Below are 18,135 nucleotides of genomic sequence, written 5' to 3'. Positions count from 1 at the left end.
CTCTATTATCAGGTAGCTCTAGTAAGTCCTTAAAAACTCTCCAGCTAATTCAGAATGCAGCAGCACGTGTACTAACAGGAACTAAGAAACGAGATCATATTTCTCCTGTTTTAGCTTCTCTGCACTGGCTCCCTGTAAAATCCAGAATTGAATTTAAAATCCTACTGTTAACTTATAAAGCTCTAAATGGTCAAGCTCCGTCATATCTTAGAGAGGTCATAGTGCCATATTATCCCACCAGAACACTGCGCTCTGAGAACGCAGGGTTACTCGTGGTCCCTAAAGTCTCCAAAAGCAGATCAGGAGCCAGAGCCTTCAACTATCAGGCTCCTCTCCTGTGGAATCATCTTCCTGTTACGGTCCGGGAGGCAGACACCATCTCCACATTTAAGACTAGACTTAAGACTTTCCTCTTTGATAAAGCTTATAGTTAGGGCTGGCTCAGGCTTGCCCTGTACCAGCCCCTAGTTAGGCTGACTTAGGCCTAGACTGCCGGAGGACCCCCCTATAATACACCGGGCACCTTCTCTCCTTCTCTCTCTCTCTCTCTCTCTCTCTCTCTCTCTCTCTCTCGTATTCTATTACTGCATCTTGCTAACTCGGCCATTCTGGATGTCACTAACTCGGCTTCTTCTCCGGAGCCTTTGTGCTCCACTGTCTCTCAGATTAACTCATATCACAGCGGTGCCTGGACAGCGTGACGTGTGTGGTTGTGCTGCTGCCGTGGTCCTGCCAGATGCCTCCTGCTGCTGCTGCCATCATTAGTCATTAGTCATACTTCTACTGTTATTATACACATATGACTATTGTCACACATGTATACTGCCAGATATTAATACATCCTTTCAACATATTGTACCACAATAGCCAGAACTATAATATTATTACTTTCAATAATGTTGTTGTAAGCTACTGTTATTACCTGCATCTCTCTCTCTGTCTCTCTCTCTCTCTCTGTCTCTCTCTCTGTCTCTCTCTCTCTCTCTCTCTGTCTCATTGTGTCATGCGGATTACTGTTAATTTATCATGTTGATCTGTTCTGTACGACATCTATTGCACGTCTGTCCGTCCTGGAAGAGGGATCCCTCCTCAGTTGCTCTTCCTGAGGTTTCTACCATTTTTTTTCCCCATTAAAGGGTTTTTTGGGGAGTTTTTCCTGATCAGCTGTGAGGGTCATAAGGACAGAGGGATGTCGTATGCTGTAAAGCCCTGTGAGGGAAATTGTGATTTGTGATATTGGGCTTTATAAATAAAATTGATTGATTGATTGATTGATTGATTAAAAAAATCTGTTAGCACAATTCTGTTTTTACAATAATTGTTATTGAAACAAATAAAGTAATTAATATATCACTTTTTCAGAAGAAGCAATACTCAAATATTTTGGTGGTGGTGGAACCAGAGTGAATGAAAGCACTGGGAAGTGAAAATGTTTTAAAATTACAGTTCACTGTGTTGTCTTCCTGTTCATGGATGTTAATAATTGTTTATATTTCATTCCTCTGCATGTTATGTATGTTCTATTTGAATTCTCACACAGCAACACTCCACCTCCTGGTTCATCCACAGAGGACACATGTTCATATGTGTAAATTAATAATGTCTTTGTTCACAACGATTTGAACTCATGTATGATTTTTAGATAAAATGATTAAGATACTGATATAAAGTAAGAGACTACAAGAAATTCTTAATGATAAACGTTAGTTTTTTTTCCTACCAGGCCCATCATCATCATCATCATCGTCATCATCATCCCACACTGAAGCTGACTCATCTTCAGCCCCTGGGGCTGGTTCCACTGGTTCCACTGATACATTTGGTAAGTTTCATGTTTGCTGCCAAATTGTGGAACAAAAGTTACTAAAGCTTTTGCAACTGATTTTACTCCTCAGATCGAGTTGTAACTGCTGATCAAAGCCACCCAACATCTGTTCTTGAGTGAGTGAGTGAGTGAGTGTAGCAGTAAACTATGGCCCATCATGTTAATAGAGGTAAAAATGTAATGCATAAGGTTTATGATTGCATACAGTATCTGGTTTTGTGTCTATTTATGGCAAAGTAGGGCCCCTGGAGCTTATCCTGCTTAGGGCCCCCAGATGTCCAGGGCTGGCCCTGGAAATAGTTGTTATCTTATCTTATCCTCCTGACAAACACACTTTAACACTTTACACACATTGTGCTTTTGGTTTATATTGCTGCTGTTTTTTATATTTATATAATATTAGTTTGCATCACTTTAGTGTTTTTTTTTTATTTTCTGTGTGTTATTTTTTTTAATGTCCTCTGCAACACTGTGACATTGCCGTGACATCTTTTAACAGGCTGAGACTTCAGATTCACCGACTGGGTTCTCTGCATCATCTCTTTGTTCTATTTGTCATTTTGTGTATATTAAATTATACAAGAGTAAATCTATCACACTTGTGATATGTAAAACCAAACCAATGGGATACAAGATGGTATTGTCAGCATAAATATGTCCATGACAGAGAGGAGCTGAAAACACAGAATATTCATGCAAAGGGTCCTCATGCGCTTTCTTTACGACCCCTCTGTCATCTCTGAGGGTCTGATTTAAAACCAAAGACAGTTATAAAAAGGTTATAAGCAAGTATTGAAAGCAACTTACCAAACATAATGTTTGTATCATAGAAAGGCGGCCTCTTATCAAAATCCATAATGATGTCATCCACAACAGCAGGTCAAGCTGTGACCCTGCGACCTGACGTCAAACTGTGAGTCAAATATAAAACTGTCCTGTTGATTTTAAATTCATATTCTCTCATTGCTCTGAGTCTCCCATCCCTGCAGCAAAGACAAATGTTCAGCAGCACCACGACTGCTGCAGAGGAATAAATTCAATTCTGTTTTTGTTTTTTAAGTTTGCTGCTTTTTGCTGAATGTATTCTGCAGGCTGACATCCAGACTCTACTCTCCCTCCTGAGGGTGTGTGCAGGTGGATTTGTGTAGAAGGGCTGGAGCCTACAGAACTGCAGTCAGTGGACTGAAAACACTGTGAATGCTGTCAAACATATCACTGCCATTTGAGCTTTTTTCCACACAAACTGGTTCGCAGCGCCCACAGCAAGATGGGAGTCATTTTTCTTTTGGCTCTGACAAAACCACACAACCATTAACTAATCCAGCCCCTCTGCAAAGCTTCCTGAAGAGTGTTGTTTTTCCCTTGTTTGTCTTTCCTCAGTCTTATTGACCTACTTTACAATGTGGGGCAGCCGGAGAGAAGAGTGTGAGATCTATTGTGAGACAGAGATGGTCCGTATTGAGGTGAACGTCTGGTGTTGGGTTCAGAAATCTTTATCTACACAAAGACAGTGAAATGTCTCCTGATCAAGTGTGAAAAAACTCCGACCTGTTATAAAGGAATCAGGACTGTGTCTATGTTTTCTTTTAGCTTCAGAGATAGATATTCTGGGCTTAACTAGAGTCTATATATACAGACTCTACATTCAGTGAATGCAGAGTCTGTAGGCAAACCCCGGAGATCTTGCCTCCAGAAGAAGAGCGGAAGAGCCCTGGTTTCCGGTGCTAGGCTGTTTATAGTCTGTGTGATACTGATCAATCACGTTTGAGCTGGCTGCAGTTGTTGCCAGGTTAAACGCTTCGTGCAGTGAACTAACGAGGCGGAACATAATTGGCGTCACTGCAAACTCTGAATCCATCACAATGGTTCAGCATATTTACTTATATATAAACGAAAGTCGGTAACGGAAATTCGCCTCCTCAAACCGGAATGCCAAAAAATCGAGGAACTGCCCCAGAGGCTGTATCGCCGTCTGCCGGAAGTCAGACGCCGAATACAGCCGATGGGTTCCGAGAATGAACTACTCCTAACCTATCTGACAGTGTCAGCTCATCTCTGACCCGTAAAGCACTTAGAATCACACAGGACCCTGACCATCCACTCTACCAATACTTCATTACCCTCCCCTCTGGCTGTAGGTACAGGCTACCGCTGTGCAAAAAAGCCAAGTTCAATAAGAGTTCCATTCCTGCAGCTCTGCATGCCCTAAATGGATGAATAACATCTGTCTGACAATGTTCCAGCCTGTGGTGTGTTTGTATGTCTATGTAATTGTTAACGTCATGTAACCCCCGTTTTTCTGTTAATGTTTTGCACTGACTGTAAAAAAAGAATTTCCTTGCAAAAGACTAAATAAACTAAACTAAACTAATATACAAATATTTTTGAATTCTTACACTGTGAACACCAACACACCCTTCAGCTCAGCATTAAAGGAACATTTTAGGAAACGCACTCATTCAGTTTTTTGTTGAGATGACAAGATTAAAACCACTCTGATATCTGAACTAATCACGACCTGATGAAACACATTGATCTGATGATAAAGTTGTTTTAAATACTAAAACTGTTGCTGCAGTTTTATTTCTTTAGACTTTTTCTTTTCTCCGTGCACCCTGGACATCAGAGAGGTATCACCTGAAATCCGTCCTCTGCTTCACTGATCACAGCTGATTACTTTTGTTTAACTGTAAGACCAGACACAGAAGGAAACAACAAGCCTGGATCTAAAGTTAAACACATCCGACCACCAGCTCGTCTAAAGCTCAGTGATTAACAGGTTATATCCTGTTTATACGCCTCTGAGACAACCACCAATACTTCAGTGGATTCAGTTTAGAAAACCAATATCCAGGCTGAGACTTGATCTGTGCAGCGGTGATGCTGCTCTAACTTCTGAAAACAGATTTCTGCACATCAACGCAGATGAATCATTTTCAATGACAGTATAAATTACAGCTGCACCCTGAAGGCTAAAGATTTAAATACTCAAATTCTGAAAGTCGACGAGTTGCGTATTTTTGTTTGTTTGATTGTTTGTCAGTCAGTGTGTTTTGGTCCGCAGATTTAGCTGCAGACACAGACCCAGGGTGAGTCTGAGCGAGACCAAGACAGCTACAGACACAGACCCAGGATGAGTCTGAGTGAGACAGAGACAGCACACATTAGCTCAGAGGGCTAACCTGATTCGTTTACTATATTATGTGAACGCTGCTGTCACCCTGAACGCTCCACTGAGCGTGGTTCAAACACTTCGTGGAGAGAAAAAAAAAGGAACAAATAATTAAAAATTTATTTCGAACAGCCAAATCTGATTCAGCGGACATAACTTTAAGTCGTGTTCAGCCCTATCATAAACTTAATCAATGTTTGACAACAGCTTGAGGGGGTTACGAAATTCCCTTTCAGCCAATGCAGTCCTCACAGACCGTGTTTACCTGCCACTCAAACATGATTGGTCAATACACGAGGCAATGTGACTCAGATCAGTAACTTCCTGCAGTCTTTAAATCACCATGAGATGTTTATGCCTGCTGTCTGCAGTCTTTATGCTAAGCAATGCTAAGCTAACATAATAATGAAACAAATCGATCTTCTCATCAAACTTTCATAAAGTTAAAAAACAGATGAAACTAAAAGTTCAAACTCTGATGGAAGAGACAGATTTTACAGACTCCTGCAGCAGCATCACTGAGCAGCGATGGCGTGCCCTTCACACATCCAACAGTTTCACTTCTTTATTTCAGAGGCAGTGAAATCAAACGCCCACATCTTTACTAAAAACAGCTCTGAACCTCAAACCTGCCAGAAACTCTCAGTACACAAGAATAACCTGATAAACTGAGGAGAAGAATATGTACATGATGACTGTGAGGATGTCTCCAAAGTCAAACAGAAGGTCAGACAACGAGAAACGACACTAAAACAAATCATCAGTCAGATTTGTCTCATTACTCAGCATCACCTCATCACTTTAAAGAAAGAGATAATAAAAGCAACTCACAGCCTGACGATGATGAACATACAGTAAGTTTTCAGGCAGTTTGAGTGTTGACATGTTTCAGCTGCAGAAAAATCATGTGTGTGTTTTCGTTTTTATGTGACAGAAGAAACAAAATCGATCACTCACTGTTCCTGCAGGATAAAGTCCATGTTCTCTGGAGAAATCTGTCCCGTCACAGGATGCCGAAACGTGGTGGTCTTCTGGTTATGACTGCAGTGACAGAGGGAGGAGACACACAGGAGACAGAATTAGCCACCTCGCTGCTCTGTAAATACTATTGCCGTGTTCACAGCGACATGAGACGATCAATCCCCACAGGCTCTGTTCGGACTCTCCACCCTGATGTCCCTGATGTTCCCAGCCCTGTGCAGAATGTGAGGGGAGGCTGCAGGACCCCCCCCCCCCCCCTCTCCAGACCAACCACCCCCCCCTCCAGACCAACCACACCCAAACTGCCCTGTGTGACCAAAGTGACACGCTCAGCACAAAACACTGCACAGTTCAGGCCGGGGCCTCCATCTGTCATTCTACGCCTCAACCAGAGTGTGAAAGCCTCCAACAGGGTAAACAACATGGGTGTGGGTGTGTGTGTGTGTGTGTGTGTGTGTGTGTGTGTGTGCGTGTGCGTGTGTGTGTGTTAGGTGAACAGGAGCTACTGAAGTTTGAACAGATCTGATCTGAGGTCAGTGAACAGTCAGTAGATTCCTGTTCCTGATTCGAGGTTACACACAGTGGCCGTCATCACCGCCCCCACCAAAACTGTGACGAAAGCTGCTGCACAGCTGATTATCAGTCACCAACACTCAAACAGACCTTGTGTGTGTAAAGGTTCAGAAACCTTCTCTCATCTCCAACAATAATGAGTAGAAACAGCACCTTCAACGCCGCACAAACTCCTGCCTGATGTCACAGTGGATCAAACGCTATGGGATGACGAGGTTTCCCTGGAGACACAAAAGCAGCAGCTCCATGACAGGGACTTACAACATCATTATTAGATCACAGCATGACGACTACACACAACATGTCACATGAAACATGTCACATCTCAACACGCTGCCGTCTCCTCAGCTCACACTGATGTCAGTTAGTGTTCCTGCCGTCAGCTCAGCCACCTCCACCACAACCAGTGCTCACAAGGAGGGCAGACCTCCACCCAGGCCAAATACTCAGTCACATGGTGTTCAAAAAACTAAAACGTGATTCATGGGTCTGCTCTGGTGCCTTCCTCGACCTCTGATACACCCTCCCACCAAGTTTCATGAACATCACACCAGTAGATTTTCTGTAATCCTGTTGGATCCCAGTTATTTTGTCTCCAGTTCAGGAGTTTGTGAATTTTTCCCCAGATTTGGATTTTGTGACAGTGAAGCCCAGAAGGAGCAGACCTGGGTGTAATCAGCTGACACACCAGTCAATCAAACACCCCCCACCCCCCCCCACCCAAAAAATTAACAACCATCTTTGGTCAGTATGCACTTTGTGGAATCTCAACATTTAAAACTGAGACAGTCAGGGCGTTGGTAGCGTAGTGGATAGTGCCGGCGCCCCACGTACAGAGGCGATGCCTCGCTGCAGCAGTCGCAGGTTCGACCATTTCTGCATGTCACCCCCCTGCTCTCTCTCTCTCACCCCCTTTCACTCTGTCCTATACAATAAAGGCAAAAAAGCCCAAAAAATAATCTTTAAAAAAAAAATAAATAAAACTGAGACAGTCATGATCAGTTACTGCACTCGTGTCTCAACCTGCAGCTGAACTGCTGAAGCTCTGCCTGAAGACTCCGACCGGACAAACAGCTGAGACATCTGTTAGAAAACACAGTTTAAACCAACACATTCACACACGTGGTTTAAATTAAACCCAGTTCGTGCTGCAGGATCGGAGGAGTTTGGTCTTCTCTCCTCCTGCTGGCTGCGTAACATCAACACTCTCAGCTGCTGTAGGCCATGTGGTGATTCGTCAGGTACCAATAAAAAAAACAAACAAACATCCACAGCACAGAGTTTAATTTAAGGCCTGATGAATCACCTGTGGTGGCCCACAGGGGACTCCACTCACATTTACACATGAATGTTTGACAGCCGGCCATAGAAAATTGCGACAGAGTAAAACGCAGAAAAGGTTTCGAGGATCACAGAGAACCTTTGGTCTGAATTCACAAGGAAGGAGAGCGGCCCAGGACTGGAGCAGGTGTTCCTCATGCTGCCAGAGAGTGTGTGTGTGTTACAGGACAAAAACACACAACGCTGCAGATAGTAACATCCCTCAGGACGATACGCTTACTGTTTCTACATAACACGATGAATTAATGATCGTCTGAACAGGACGGAAATCTAATCGATCAGTTGTAGGAAAACAGATCGTCCTGACAGAGCCGTGAGTTACGACTGAGACTTTCACAGTCCGACAGCCAGCGATAAACTCAGTGCTGTTTGACTGATAACAGACACCTGGGTCGATCCAGGTGATGTCACGTTACATTAAGATTAAAGATGTGGAGGAAGTCCTTACGACCTGTTAAAGGTGAAAACACACAGTTCATACTGTGACCTTTTTTAACCAAACTTTTTTCTTCTTTCTTCAGAAACTGATAAGCTGATGTCAAATTAATTGTATTTATAAGAAAACAGCAGAATATAAATAAAAAGAGTGTGAAAAAAAACATCTTATTACATCATATTAAACACAACGTTGTGACGTCAGACAATAAATCAACACATGATACACAACAGTTAATACTTATGTTAATTATAACATGACGATAGAAAAATAAAACCATCTTTCATTCACACACACGTGTCAGAACCAACAGCTGCATGCAGAATTCATAAAGAGCTTATGAAATAAACTCAACATGTTAAACCCGTTAACTCTGATCGCTCTGCTGGACGATGACATGGTGACGAGGTATTTATGAGCGCTAAGGACACCTTAAATCTTCTCTGTGAGCCGAGCAGTAAATTTAGAGATCGATCAGACACGTTAACACAAAGACCTGGTCATCTATCAGCTGATGTGTGAAGCTCTGCTGCTGAATGGGAAACTGATAAATTCACGTCTGTCGGCGTCCTGAGAGGCTGTTTATGATGCAGCGAGGTTCAGAGATATAATAGACGTGATGGTGTTGGTGCAGAGGAGCTGAGGAAACGATGACCTGAACTGAGAGATAAAATACTGAGAGCAGAGCTAAAAGCTTTAAACAGCAGCCCTTTAACACAGATAATAAAAGACATGTTCACAATGTTCCTCACAGCTCTGGATTCTCTTATTCTCACAGACAGAGACCAAACAAAGTCTGACACATTCATGGTTAACAACAGATGATCCGATTATTCCTCAAGCAGCCAACATTAGCTCCACCCTCTTGTCCAAATATGGTCAATTCTGGCTCCAAAAATCCAAGATGGTGACAGCCAAAATGCGAGTCCACAACACTTACATAAATACATGAAATGAGCGACATGTGACAAAGTGGTTTGAGCCCAAACAGAATTATCAGCATTTGAGAGTCTTTAGTTCATTGTTTTGGTTTCAGAGCAGCTGCAGCAGGAGGCTGATTTATCTCTGTCCGACCCTCTGTGTGTCTCACAGCGACTATAACCACTGTGCCAGACCATAATATCTCAAACACTTAGCTGGCTGTGAATCCACTTCCTAGTGACCCAATAAAACCATAAATGCAACAAATTATTATTACTAAAAAACATGGAAAGCAGTGATGTCCATCCATTCATCTTCTAACCACTTCATCCTCGTGAGGATCGTTGGGGGCTGGAGCCTATCCCAGCTGACACTGGGTGAGAGGCAGGGTTCACCCTGGACAGGTCACCAGACTATCACAGGACTGACACATAGAGACAGACAACCATTCACACTCACATTCACACCTACGGACAATTTAGAGTTATCAATTAACCTGCATGTCTTTGGACTGTGGGAGGAAGCTGGAGCACCTGGAGGAAACCCACGCTGACACAGGGAGAACATGCAAACTCTGCACAGAAGGGCTCCCACACCCAGGATCGAACTGGGAGCCCTCTTGCTGGGAGGCGACAGTGCTAACCACCACACCACCGTGTCGCCCAAGCAGTGATGTAACAGATCAAATATATAATTATATGATCACTTATTAACAAGCTGCCACGCGTCATCAAACTAAAATTGTAACTTAATGCGATGAAGATAATGTTCGATCTATTTGATGAATTACTCGTCAGGTTCATTAAACTTGTTGCTGTTTGTGTTATTACAGACAGAAACATGGCGCTCTACAGCCGACAGGGGGAGGGGCTTGTTTCACAGGGCGGAGCCTAAAGTTTAATCAACAGAACTTATTTATAAATCAGGTTTCATCAAACTCATGGAGACAAATGATTATCTGATAACTCATGACTGATATTTCCTTTAATGAATAAACTGTAAAACTGACATTGACTTGTTTATCAAAGAGTTTTTGGTTTTTGTTTGTTTTCACGTGTCTTATTTTGTGTTTTGTTTGTGGCAGCACCTTCACATGGTGAGATCTCTGATACAAGGTGGAGATTAAGTGCGTATCAACTGTACGCCAACAGAAACTATCTGCACCTGCTCCTGTACATCAGAGAAGAATATGGTGGTCTTGTTTGTCATGTATTATATCTCACATTATTCTGCTGTGGCTCAGAGGTAAGTGCACCTGAAACACAGCATCAGCTAAAAGCAGAGTGCAGCTATAAAAATATTCTGTTGTCCCATAAACTTAAATCTCCAAGGACAACAGAGGCACTTCACTTTGTGAGTTCACTCTCCAGCCCTGAGAGACTTACATAACGAGCTGAACTCCTACTGATTAAATTAGCCTTCCTGATGCTGACACTGTGTACACAGCCTCCCATGAAAGGTGAGGTGTTCACCTGCAGGGTGGCACTGATGACTCCGGAATATTGATTGGTTGAGTCAGAGCAGTCAAAGCATGTGTGGTACTGCAGACGTACTGTTGGACATTTTTCAATATGAGACCTGATACAGTGTTTGGTGTCAAAAGGAACATCGAAAAACAAGCTTGATGCTTTTTGGACACAATGAGACAAAGGGACACCTGTCCACCTGTTACAGACAGGGGTGGATGGATGAGACAAAGGGACACCTGTCCACTTGTTACAGACGGGGCTGGGTGGATGAGACAAAAGGACACCTGTCCACTTGTTACAGACGGGGGTGGGTGGATGAGACAAAGGGACACCTGTCCACCTGTTACAGACAGGGGTGGATGGATGAGACAAAGGGACACCTGTCCACCTGTTACAGACGGGGCTGGGTGGATGAGACAAAAGGACGCCTGTCCACCTGTTACAGACGGGGGTGGATGGATGAGACAAAGGGACGCCTGTCCACCTGTTACAGACGGGGGTGGATGGATGAGACAAAAGGACGCCTGTCCACCTGTTACAGACGGGGGTAGGTGGATGAGAAAAAGGGACACCTGTCCACCTGTTACAGACGGGGGTGGGTGGATGAGACAAAGGGACACCTGTCCACCTGTTACAGACGGGGGTGGGTGGATGAGACAAAGGGACACCTGTCCACCTGTTACAGACGGGGGTGGATGGATGAGACAAAAGGACACCTGTCCACCTGTTACAGACAGGGGTGGATGGATGAGACAAAGGGACACCTGTCCACCTGTTACAGATGGGGTGGATGGGTGATGCTTTGGGCTTTTACATGACCCTATGAGTCACTAACATGAAATAAATCTCAGTCACTGTGTAATACAGGAACAGACTTTAACACAACACGAGTAACAAAAACAGCTGCTGAGGCTGAAAGATGTGACCCTGAACACAACATGTTACCTACATACAGTACAGGCCAAAAGTTTGGACACACCTTCTCATTCAATGTGTTTTCTTTATTATTTTTTGACTATTTACATTGTAGATTCTCACTGAAGGCATCAAAACTATGAATGAACACATGTGGAGTTATGTACTTAACAAAAAAAGGTGAAATAACTGAAAACATGTTTTATATTCTAGTTTCTTCAAAATAGCCACCCTTTGCTCTGATTACTGCTTTGCACACTCTTGGCATTCTCTCGATGAGCTTCAAGAGGTAGTCGCCTGAAATGGTTTCCACTTCACAGGTGTGCCTTATCAGGGTTAATTAGTGGAATTTCTTGCTTTATCAATGGGGTTGGGACCATCAGTTGTGTTGTGCAGAAGTCAGGTTAATACACAGCCGACAGCCCTATTGGACAACTGTTAAAATTCATATTATGGCAAGAACCAATCAGCTAACTAAAGAAAAACGAGTGGCCATCATTACTTTAAGAAATGAAGGTCAGTCAGTCCAGAAAATTGCAAAAACTTTAAATGCGTCCCCAAGTGGAGTCGCAAAAACCATCAAGCGCTACAACGAAACTGGCACACATGAGGACCGACCCAGGAAAGGAAGACCAAGAGTCACCTCTGCTTCTGAGGATAAGTTCATCCGAGTCACCAGCCTCAGAAATCACAAGTTAACAGCAGCTCAGATCAGAGACCAGATGAATGCCACACAGAGTTCTAGCAGCAGACCCATCTCTAGAACAACTGTTAAGAGGAGACTGCGCCAATCAGGCCTTCATGGTCATTGGACACACCTTCTCATTCAATGCGTTTTCTTTATTTTCATGACTATTTACATTGTAGATTCTCACTGAAGGCATCAAAACTATGAATGAACACGTGGAGTTATGTACTTAACAAAAAAAGGTGAAATAACTGAAAACATGTTTTATATTCTAGTTTCTTCAAAATAGCCACCCTTTGCTCTGATTACTGCTTTGCACACTCTTGGCATTCTCTCCATGAGCTTCAAGAGGTAGTCACCTGAAATGGTTTTCCAACAGTCTTGAAGGAGTTCCCAGAGGTGTTTAGCACTTGTTGGCCCCTTTGCCTTCACTCTGCGGTCCAGCTCACCCCAAACCATCTGGATTGGGTTCAGGTCCGGTGACTGTGGAGGCCAGGTCATCTGCCGCAGCACTCCATCACTCTCCTTCTTGGTCAAATAGCCCTTACACAGCCTGGAGGTGTGTTTGGGGTCATTGTCCTGTTGAAAAATAAATGATGGTCCAACTAAACGCAAACCGGATGGGATGGCATGTCGCTGCAGGATGCTGTGGTAGCCATGCTGGTTCAGTGTGCCTTCAATTTTGAATAAATCCCCAACAGTGTCACCAGCAAAACACCCCCACACCATCACACCTCCTCCTCCATGCTTCACAGTGGGAACCAGGCATGTGGAATCCATCCGTTCACCTTTTCTGCGTCTCACAAAGACACGGCGGTTGGAACCAAAGATCTCAAATTTGGACTCATCAGACCAAAGCACAGATTTCCACTGGTCTAATGTCCATTCCTTGTGTTTCTTGGCCCAAACAAATCTCTTCTGCTTGTTGCCTCTCCTTAGCAGTGGTTTCCTAGCAGCTATTTGACCATGAAGGCCTGATTGGCGCAGTCTCCTCTTAACAGTTGTTCTAGAGATGGGTCTGCTGCTAGAACTCTGTGTGGCATTCATCTAGTCTCTGATCTGAGCTGCTGTTAACTTGCGATTTCTGAGGCTGGTGACTCGGATGAACTTATCCTCAGAAGCAGAGGTGACTCTTGGTCTTCCTTTCCTGGGTCGGTCCTCATGTGTGCCAGTTTCGTTGTAGCGCTTGATGGTTTTTGCAACTCCACTTGGGGACACATTTAAAGTTTTTGCAATTTTCCGGACTGACTGATCTTCATTTCTTAAAGTAATGATGGCCACTCGTTTTTCTTTAGTTAGCTGATTGGTTCTTGCCATAATATGAATTTTAACAGTTGTCCAATAGGGCTGTCGGCTGTGTATTAACCTGACTTCTGCACAACACAACTGATGGTCCCAACCCCATTGATAAAGCAAGAAATTCCACTAATTAACCCTGATAAGGCACACCTGTGAAGTGGAAACCATTTCAGGTGACTACCTCTTGAAGCTCATGGAGAGAATGCCAAGAGTGTGCAAAGCAGTAATCAGAGCAAAGGGTGGCTATTTTGAAGAAACTAGAATATAAAACATGTTTTCAGTTATTTCACCTTTTTTTGTTAAGTACATAACTCCACATGTGTTCATTCATAGTTTTGATGCCTTCAGTGAGAATCTACAATGTAAATAGTCATGAAAATAAAGAAAACACATTGAATGAGAAGGTGTGTCCAAACTTTTGGCCTGTACTGTATGTGACCGGCAGCCATCATGAATTCGTAAGTCGTGGTTGATGCGGTTGCTTTGAATTTCTGAGTTGGAAATCCAACCTCAGGGTGTGTTCGAATTTAAACTTCCGACTGGGAACTGGGAATTTCCGACCTCCGAGTACAAAACGAACGCAGCATCAGACACACTTCATATCGTACATAGATTTTCTCTGGCACCTGTTTCAGCTCTGATCGCAGCAGGGACCGTACCTTTCTACTGAAACATTCAGATTCAGATTCATCTCAGTTTCTGTCGACTGAAAGTCAAAAAGAATTTTTACTTTGTTATTAACACACAGCTTGTTGTTGTAAAAACCATCCTGACAGTGAATCCAGACAAACAGTTCAGATAAAAAGGCTTTATGACATCTCTTCCTTTTCATACCAGCATCATGTCTCAGACTTTAATTTGGGGTTTCGTGACAACAGATCTAAAGGAAGACACAACTGGTTCTTTTCAGGCCTGTAATTCTGGACTACAGAACATAGAAACCAAAACAAGCTGTTCAACTGAAATGAATCATGAAAAGATGCAAAGACCACAGCTCAGTGAATCTGTCATTTGTTGGTCTTCTATTGATCTGCGTTCATCAGACTGACTCCTGCAGCTGAGGAAGACTTTGTTTCTTCCTCTGAGGCTTCTGTGACATGAAGGAATTGAAGTAACCCTTCCTCTGCTGTCAGCTGCTGAGCTCTGCCCCGCTGACACTGCTGACCCCATCGATATCCACGGCATTTATGAAGGACGGCTGATAAACCTCAGGGGTTACGTCAACACCATGACAGCCCTCACACAACACATCCCGCCTCTCATGCAAACACACATGATCTCTGTCCCTGGTGTTCAGCACACACGCTGCACCTGCTGTGTCACATGACCTGCGTGTCACTGAGTCTCTCCAGGAACTCCAGTCGCGTCACGCCAGTTTGTCCTTGAGCTAAGTTACTGGAAAACAAGTCGTGCTGTTGAAATGATTCATCGACCGACCAACACATTTTTTCATCAGAGAGTTTCTGTAACGGACTCATCTGAACGACAAATGATCAACAGATAACTGATCAATAACCAAACTAAATCTAATTAGAGTTCAATTTCCTGTTTGTCCTCCAGCCAGAAACAGTCAGCTCATCTTAACGTCTCATGAGTGCGAAACTGTGCCAATATTTTTATGTTCAGACATCAAACTGTCAGTGAGGTCATACTGAGCCCTGATTGGCTGTCACTGATCGGTAAACGGCCTGTTGATAACCTGATTGGCTGTCACTTATCTGTAAAATAAATAAGGGGGGGACAATCAGAGGGACGTTCAGGGGGACGTTCAGAGGAACACTCAGGGGGACGTTCAAGGGGATGTTCAGAGGGACGTTCAGGGGGACGTTCAGAGGAACACTCAGGGGGACGTTCAAGAGGATGTTCAGAGAGACATTCAGGGGGACGTTCAGAGGAACACTCAGGGGGACGTTCAAGGGGATGTTCAGAGGGACGTTCAGGGGAACACTCAGGAGGGCGTTCAGAGGAACACTCAGGGGGACGTTCAGAGGGACACTCGGGGACGTTCAGAGGGATGTTCAGGGGGACTTTCAGAGGGACGTCCAGGGGGACGTTCAGAGGGACACTCGGGGACGTTCAGGGGGACTTTCAGAGGGACGTCCAGGGGGACGTTCAAGGGGATGTTCAGGGGGATGTTTAGGGGGACTTTCAGCGGGACTTTCAGAGGGACGTTCAGGGGGACGTTCAGAGGGACGTTCAGAGGGATGTTCAGAGGGACACTCAGGGGGACGTTCAAGGGGATGTATAGGGGAACGTTCTGAGGGACGTTCAGGGGGACGTTCAGGGGGATGAACACGGACGTTCAGGGTGACGTTCAAAGGGACATTCAGGGGCACGTTCTGGGGGACACTCAGGGGGACGAACAGAGGGACATTCAGGGGGACGTTCAAAGGGACGTTCAGGGGCACGTTCAGGGGAACATTCAGGGGGACGTTCAGAGGGACATTCAGGGGGACGTTCAGGGGGACATTCAAGGGGACGTTCAGAGGAACGTTCAGAGGGACATTCAGAGGGACGTTCAGGGGTATGTTCAGAGGGACATTCAGAGGGATGTTCAGAGGGACGTTCAGAGGGATGTTCAGGGGGACGTTCAGAGGGACGTTCAGGGGATGTGCAGAGGGACACTCAGGGGGACGTTCAAGGGGATGTATAGGGGAACGTTCTAAGGGACGTTCAGGGGGATGAACACGGACGTTCAGGGGCACGTTCTGGGGGACACTCAGGGGGACGAACAGAGGGACGTTCAGGGGGACGTTCAAAGGGACGTTCAGGGGCACGTTCAGGGGAACATTCAGGGGGACATTCAGAGGGACATTCAGAGGGACATTCAGAGGGACATTCAGGGGGACGTTCAGAGGGACGTTCAGAGGGACGTTCAGGGGTATGTTCAGAGGGACATTCAGAGGGATGTTCAGAGGGATGTTCAGAGGGACATTAAGAGGGATGTTCAGAGGGACATTCAGAGGGATGTTCAGAGGGACGTTCAGAGGGACATTCAGAGGGATGTTCAGAGGGACGTTCAGGGGTACGTTCAGAGGGACATTCAGAGGGACGTTCAGGGGGACAGCGTTTGTTGGCAGTGACGGAGTGTTCGTAAGCAGTGAGAGAGTGTCCATTAGCAGTGAGGGAGCGTTCGTTTAGCAGTGAGGGAGTGTTTGTTAGCAGTGACGGAGCGTCCATTAGCAGTGATGGAGCGTTTGTTAGCAGTGACAGAGCGTCCATTAGCAGTGAGCGTTTGTTAGCAGTGACAGAGCATCCATTAGCAGTGAGGGAGCGTTTGTTAGCAGTGACAGAGCATCCATTAGCAGTGAGGGAGCGTTTGTTAGCAGTGACGGAGCGTCTATTAGCAGTGATGGAGCGTTTGTTAGCAGTGAAGGAGGGTTTGTTAGCAGTGACAGAGCGTCCATTAGAAGTGAGGGAGCGTTCATAAGCAGTGAAGTAGTGTTTGTTAGCAGTTACGGAGCGTCCATTAGCAGTGATGGAGCGTTTTTTGTCAGTGATGGAGCATTTGTTAGAGGTAATGGAGCATTTGTTAGCAGTGATGGAGCGTTTGTTAGCAGTGACAGAGCGTTTGTTGGCAGTGATGGAGCGTTTGTTGGCAGTGATGGAGCGTTTGTTAGAGGTAATGGAGCGTTTGTTGGCAGTGATGGAGCATTTGTTAGAGGTAATGGAGCATTTGTTAGCAGTGAGGGAGCGTTTGTTAGCAGTGACGGTGCGTTTGTTAGCAGTGAGGGAGAGTTTGTTAGCAGTGATGGAGTGTTTGTTAGCAGTGACGGTGCATTTGTTAGCAGTGACGGAGTGTTAGCAGTCATGGAGTGTTTGTTAGCAGTGACGGTGCATTTGTTAGCAGTGACGGAGTGTTAGCAGTCATGGAGTGTTTGTTAGCAGTGACGGTGCATTTGTTAGCAGTGACGGAGCGTGTGTTAGCAGTGATGGAGCGTTTGTTGGCAGTGATGGAGCGTTTGTTAGCAGTGACGGAGCGTTTGTTAGCAGTGAGGGAGCGTTTGTTAGCAGTGATGGAGTGTTTGTTAGCAGTGACGGTGCATTTGTTAGCAGTGAGAGAGCGTTTGTTAGCAGTGACGGAGTGTTTGTTGGCAGTGACGGTGCATTTGTTAGCAGTGAGAGAGTGTTTGTTAGCAGTGATGGAGCGTTTGTTGGCAGTAATGGAGTGTTTGTTGGCAGTGATGGAGCGTTTGTTAGAGGTAATAGAGCGTTTGTTAGCAGTGACGGAGCGTGTGTTACCAGTGATGGAGCGTTTGTTGGCAGTGACAGAGCGTTTGTTAGCAGTGACGGAGCGTGTGTTAGCAGTGAGGGAGCGTGTGTTAGCAGTGACGGAGCGTTTGTTAGCAGTGAGAGAGCGTGTGTTAGCAGTGAGAGAGCGTGTGTTAGCAGTGACGGAGCGTTTGTTAGCAGTGAGAGAGCGTGTGTTAGCAGTGAGGGAGCGTGTGTTAGCAGTGACGGAGCGTTTGTTAGCAGTGACGGTGCATTTGTTAGCAGTGAGAGAGTGTTTGTTAG

At 44.9% G+C, this 18,135-nt stretch overlaps 1 protein-coding gene across 12 annotated transcripts in view; it reads right to left on the bottom strand.

The window, feature by feature from the left end:
* LOC117261996 (pleckstrin homology domain-containing family A member 7-like) overlaps positions 1 to 18,135 on the bottom strand; it is a 206,565-nt gene that overhangs the window by 103,516 nt on the left and 84,914 nt on the right. For all 12 annotated transcript variants that reach the window (XR_013491559.1, XM_078167541.1, XM_078167543.1 and 9 more), the window contains one exon: positions 5,955 to 6,038. Coding sequence is in view for 11 of the 12 variants with exons in the window: in XM_078167541.1 (XP_078023667.1) it covers positions 5,955 to 6,038 (84 nt within the window). In the remaining variant the exon portion in view is untranslated. The remainder of the gene's footprint in view (positions 1 to 5,954; positions 6,039 to 18,135) is intronic.

The sequence above is a fragment of the Epinephelus lanceolatus genome, chromosome 5 (genome assembly GCF_041903045.1).
Source record: "Epinephelus lanceolatus isolate andai-2023 chromosome 5, ASM4190304v1, whole genome shotgun sequence".
In the NCBI taxonomy this organism is placed as follows: Eukaryota; Metazoa; Chordata; class Actinopteri; order Perciformes; family Serranidae; genus Epinephelus; species Epinephelus lanceolatus.
Note: the sequence above shows the minus strand (reverse complement) of the source record. Positions and strands in the feature narration are given on the sequence as shown.